Source organism: Limulus polyphemus, unplaced genomic scaffold, assembly GCF_000517525.1.
Source record: "Limulus polyphemus unplaced genomic scaffold, Limulus_polyphemus-2.1.2 Scaffold2682, whole genome shotgun sequence".
Taxonomy (NCBI): Eukaryota; Metazoa; Arthropoda; class Merostomata; order Xiphosura; family Limulidae; genus Limulus; species Limulus polyphemus.
This window is the reverse complement of record NW_013668292.1, coordinates 102,732-108,434: the sequence shown is the minus strand read 5'-3', so window position 1 is coordinate 108,434 and position 5,703 is coordinate 102,732. Positions and strand designations below refer to the sequence as shown.

At 34.7% G+C, this 5,703-nt stretch overlaps 1 protein-coding gene across 1 annotated transcript in view; it reads left to right on the top strand.

The window, feature by feature from the left end:
• The window catches only part of LOC106467625 (nuclear receptor subfamily 4 group A member 2-like), an 18,673-nt gene that overhangs the window by 11,426 nt on the left and 1,544 nt on the right, over positions 1-5,703 (top strand). Inside the window, exons 5-8 of the mRNA XM_022395826.1 lie at positions 1,546-1,675; positions 3,152-3,312; positions 3,604-3,806; positions 4,853-5,031. Of these exons, the coding sequence (XP_022251534.1) occupies positions 1,546-1,675; positions 3,152-3,312; positions 3,604-3,806; positions 4,853-5,031 (673 nt within the window). The remainder of the gene's footprint in view (positions 1-1,545; positions 1,676-3,151; positions 3,313-3,603; positions 3,807-4,852; positions 5,032-5,703) is intronic.

Here is a 5,703-nt window from a genome sequence, read left to right as displayed (position 1 = left end):
AATTTTAATAGAAACTGCAAACACAAAATGTGTAACCTCAAGTTTGCATTATCTTCGCATGGACTCAATAAACCTTCATGCCAAATTTGGTGAAGATCCACCAACAGGGGCGATGTGGTGGTAAAAAAACGCAAAAACGCCCATAAAAACCGCAAAATGTAAAACTGAAAATTTGTATGTATTTCCCCATAGACCCAATGAACCTACGTACCAAATTTCGTAGAGATCCATCTACGGGAGATGAAATAATGGTGAAAATCGCAAAATGCAAAACTGTAAATTTGTATGTATCTCCCCATGGACCCAATGAACCTCCGTACCAAATTTCGTAGAGATCCATCTACGGGAGATGAGATAATGGTGAAAATCGCAAAATGCAAAACTGTAAATTTGTATGTATCTCCCCATGGACCCAATGAACCTCCGTACCAAATTTGATGAAGATTTATTTACACCCTGCGAAGTAATCGCATACAACAGACAGTACCATTATATTTATATAGATAACAGACAGTACTATTATATTTATATAGATAACAGACAGTATTATTATATTTATATAGATAACAGACAGTACCATTATATTTATATAGATAACAGACAGTACTATTATATTTATATAGATAACAGACAGTGCCATTATATTTATATAGATAACAGACAGTACTATTATATTTATATAGATAAGAGACAGTACCATTATATTTATATAGATAAGAGACAGTACTATTATATTTATATAGATAACAGACAGTACTATTATATTTATATAGATAACAGACAGTACTATTATATTTATATAGATAACAGACAGTACTATTATATTTATATAGATAACAGACAGTACTATTATATTTATACAGATTTAATAAAGTTAATTCTCTTTTGGTGTGATTTTTTTTAAATTTATGTATGGAGCAGTAACGAGTGATAATAACAGAAAGGCTGAAAGTAATTAAAGTAACCGTTAGGCGGAGATTTTGCTGAAAATGTAATTGTTCGTTTGTTTGTAATTAAGCACCAAGCTACACAATGGGCTATCTGTGCTCTGCCCACCACGGGTATCAAAACCCGGAATCTAGCGTTGTAAGTCCGCAGACATACCGCTGTGCCACTGGGGGACAGCAATTTAATACTGAAAGCAGGTTGAAAGAATTATTTTTTCAGTGTTTCCTTCAACCAAATCATCAGTTACTTTAACTGAAATAAAGAAATAATTTTTATGAGTCGCTCTAATACTTTTATAATTGAACAAAGACTGCAGTTAATTCAATTTCTGGTTTAAGTTGTACTGCAGTTAATTCAATTTCTGGTTTAAGTTGTACTGCAGTTAATTCAGTTTCTGGTTTAAGTTGTACTGCAGTTAATTCAATTTCTGGTTTAAGTTGTACTGCAGTTAATTCAGTTTCTGGTTTAAGTTGTACTGCAGTTAATTCAGTTTCTGGTTTAAGTTGTACTGCAGTTAATTCAATTTCTGGTTTAAGTTGTACTGCAGTTAATTCAGTTTCTGGTTTAAGTTGTACATTCTGTTTTTACATTTTTCAGCGCACCGTTCAAAAAGGAGCCAAATATGTCTGTTTGGGAAACCGAGAATGTCCAGTAGACAAACGTCGTCGGAACCGCTGTCAGTTTTGTCGCTTTCAGAAGTGTTTGGCTGTAGGAATGGTTAAAGAAGGTAAGTCCATATCATAGTTGATTTATCTGTTTATTCAGTTCAACCTAAGAGGCCTGTGTGTGTTTATTCAGTTCAACCTAAGAGGCCTGCATGTGTTTAGTCAGTTCAACATAAGAGGCCTGTACGTGTTTAGTCAGTTCAACCTAAGAGGCCTGCATGTGTTTAGTCAGTTCAACATAAGAGGCCTGTACGTGTTTAGTCAGTTCAACCTAAGAGGCCTGTATGTGTTTAGACAGTTCAACCTAAGAGGCCTGTATGTGTTTAGTCAGTTCAACCTAAGAGGCCTCTATGTGTTTAGTCAGTTCAACCTAAGAGGCCTGTATGTGTTTAATCAGTTCAACCTAAGAGGCCTGTATGTGTTTAGTCAGTTCAACCTAAGAAGCCTGTATGTGTTTAGTCAGTTCAACCTAAGAGGCATGTATGTGTTTAGTCAGTTCAACCTAAGAGGCATGTATGTGTTTAGTCAGTTCAACCTAAGAAGCCTGTATGTGTTTAGTCAGTTCAACCTAAGAGGCCTGTATCTATTTAGTCAGTTCAACCTAAGAAGCCTGTATGTGTTTAGTCAGTTCAACCTAAGAGGCATGTATGTGTTTAGTCAGTTCAACCTAAGAGGCATGTATGTGTTTAGTCAGTTCAACCTAAGAGGCCTGTATGTGTTTAGTTAGTTCAACCTAAGAAGCCTGTATGCGTTTAGTCAGTTCAACCTAAGAAGCCTGTATGTGTTTAATCAGTTCAACCTAAGAAGCCTGTATCTGTTTAATCAGTTCAACCTGAGAGGCCTGTATCTGTTTAATCAGTTCAACCTAAGAGGCCTGTATCTATTTTGTCAGTTCAACCTAAGAGGCCTGTATCTGTAGGTATAGTTTGAATAGAATTATAGAATAGGGAGCTTAGATTTGCTTTAGTCTCAAAAGCCATTAAAAAGACTCATGCATTGAGGCCTGACATGATTTAGTGGCTAGGAGTGTTTGACTCACAATCTGCGGGTTCCAATCTCTGTCACCGAATATGCTCGCCCTTTCACCCGTGGGAGCGTTATAATGTGACGGTAAATCATACTATTCGTTGGTAAATAAGTGGCCCAAGGGTTGAAGATGAGTGGTGTTAAATAGCAGTCTTCCCTCTAGTCTTACACTGCCAAATTATGGACGGCTCACGCAGATAGCCCTCGTGTAGCTTTGCGCGAAATTCAAACAAACAAACAACCGAAACACCTTTTATGAAGTTTAAATTCGCAGGTCTGTTTATTCTTCATGACCCAACTAAACCAGCAGAGTGATGAAAAAAATTCTATATCAATCAATTATCGTCTTTGTATGTTACCTAATTAAAAAACATTTAATTACTGTAGGGCATTGATTACCTGTAATTCTGTTAATTTGACTTTTTTTTTAAATTAAATAAATATATATATGTATAGTGAAAATCAAGCTTTTACAATCAGTAGTTGATTTTGATATTTTTTTTTACCACCAGTTGTAAGAACGGATAATTTGAAAGGTCGTCGTGGTCGACTGCCATCGAAACAGAAATCTCCACAGGAGCCACCATCATCGCCACCTATCAGTCTGATCACCGCTCTGGTTCGAGCACATGTTGACACAACACCTGACGTCTCGAATCTTGACCATTCAAAGGTAAAAGTGTGACAAAAAAAATCTAAGCTGTTTTTATTTATTTTTTCATGATAAATTTGTCGGTGTATCTTGCGTAATATGACGTACATTCAACCCTAAAAAATATAGTAAACAACCAGCTTATGATTGGATAATAAGTTATTATTAACATTAGACAGTTAAAAAAAAAGTAGTCGCCAGTAGTCGACGTGTTAAATATCTTGATGTCCAAACGTAAAAATTAGAGTTATTACGTTACATTTAAGCACTTCTAAAAAATATGATATTAATTAATTTCGTACATGTTTACAGTTTAGGGAATCATCTGGAGGTGAAAGTCCGTCAACAGATTCCCAGAAAGTGCAACAGTTTTACTATTTGCTGACTTCGTCTCTTGACGTCATCCGAACGTTTGCAGAAAAAATACCAGGTTTCACAGACTTAGATACAAGTGACCAGGAACTATTGTTTCAGTCAGCAAGCCTGGAATTATTTGCCCTAAGGCTAGCTTACAGGTAATTATTTTAAAAAAACATACATATATATATCTATATATGCTTTAATAGTTCTGTTTAGTTGCCCATTTAACCGATAGAGAGCTGCACTATCCATCAACTAATGAGGTTCAACAACAATAATTAAACGTAGAAGAAATTTAAATCTTCAATAAATCTAAACTAAGTAAGTAATCTATTAGATTATTTTGAAAAACAAACATTCGAAAGAAAGGAATCGCACGTTTTAGGATAGGTTTTTGAAAAAAAAATCAATCATCTTTGCTCAGTTTGTTCACGACGTGAAAACTTGTAATAATCTGTTTTTTAAGTAATAAGCGGCCCGGCATGGCCAGGTGGTTAGGGCGCTCGACTCGCAATCTGAGGGTCGCGGGTTCGAATCCCCGTCACACCAAATATGCTCGCCCTTTCAGCCGTGAGGGCGTTATAATGTGACGGTCAATCCCACTATTCGTTGGTAAAAGAGTAGCCCAAAAGTTGGCGGTGGGTGGTGATGACTAGCTGCCTTCCCTCTAGTCTTACACTGCTAAATTAGGGACGGCTAGCGCAGATAGCCCTCGTGTAGCTTTGCGCGAAAAACAAACAAACAAGTAATAAGCACTGTTTACAATTAGTATAAGTGCTGCCTTTGGAAGTTTCAATAGCAAAAATTGCTGTTGTATGTACAAACACATCTATCAACATAAAATAATGTAACATAAAAGCATCGTATAATTCCAAATTCTACTCTTTCCAGTTTTTTCTTTTCTTTTTTCAAAATCTACTAATGCATTTTTAGTTAATTAAAATTTGTTAAAGATTAACAACGATTGTTTAACTGGTGGTGCCTGTGAAATCTTTAATGGCTACGTTACTATGCTAAGATTTAGCATATTACTTTGGATGTATTTTCTCTTACACTTTCTCCAATTATTTTCCAAATATAACTCTGATATTCTTCAGTGGTTACTTCATGTTGTAATTTATAAGTTCACGTGACTGTTTCTTGTTAATTCACGTAAGTCTTACTACGTTTTATAAAGCAGTTTTTCATCACGTGCTTACAGGACAAAACCGGAAGACGAGAAATTAATGTTTTGTAATGGTACGATCCTCCATCTGGAGCAGTGCCGTCGGGGATTTGGAGAATGGCTGTCGGCCATCTTGGATTTCTCCCGTAATCTGCATAACATTCAGATTGATATTTCTGCTTTCGCCTGCCTATGTGCCTTGACTTTAATATCAGGTAACTATATTCACAGCCATGGTTTTCAATGATTCAAAAGTAAAACGAATTGAAAATTATATAATTTTTTGTAATAAGACAACATCAGAATTTTAGGCTTTTCGCAAACATAACATTTACATTGCAAATCTCATTTAAAAATACCTTCGACTTGTGGGCATGGTGGTGTAGCATCTTTTTTTTTTATATTAAACTTTTCATTAATTCAAAACAGAATATTATTGTAAAAAAAAATTAATTTGTAAAACTTTCGGTTATCAAAAAGCTAAATAGTAACAATTTAAATATTATGAGGAAAGAAGCTTTTTACACAACTGTAATTATTTTATATTATAATATTGATGTTTTTACGTAAATACCCTGAATTGTTTTCTCTTTTTTATCAAAATACATTTTCCCCTTTTTTTTTCGGTTTTTAGATTAATGGGAGTTATTTTACACAATTAAAAATTTAACTGATTCACTCAGTGACGAAAAACAAAGCTTTAAGCATTTCCAAACCGAGGACTCCCATAGGACGATTGAAGCCGAATTGAAAAGTTAAATGATGCATAATAATAACCACCCATTATCACCGTTTAATAATGATAAAAAAGTGGAATAATTTCAGAAATAATGGTTTTACAAAGTCCAAAGACTTTTTTTACATTTTATGTTACGTACTTACACATG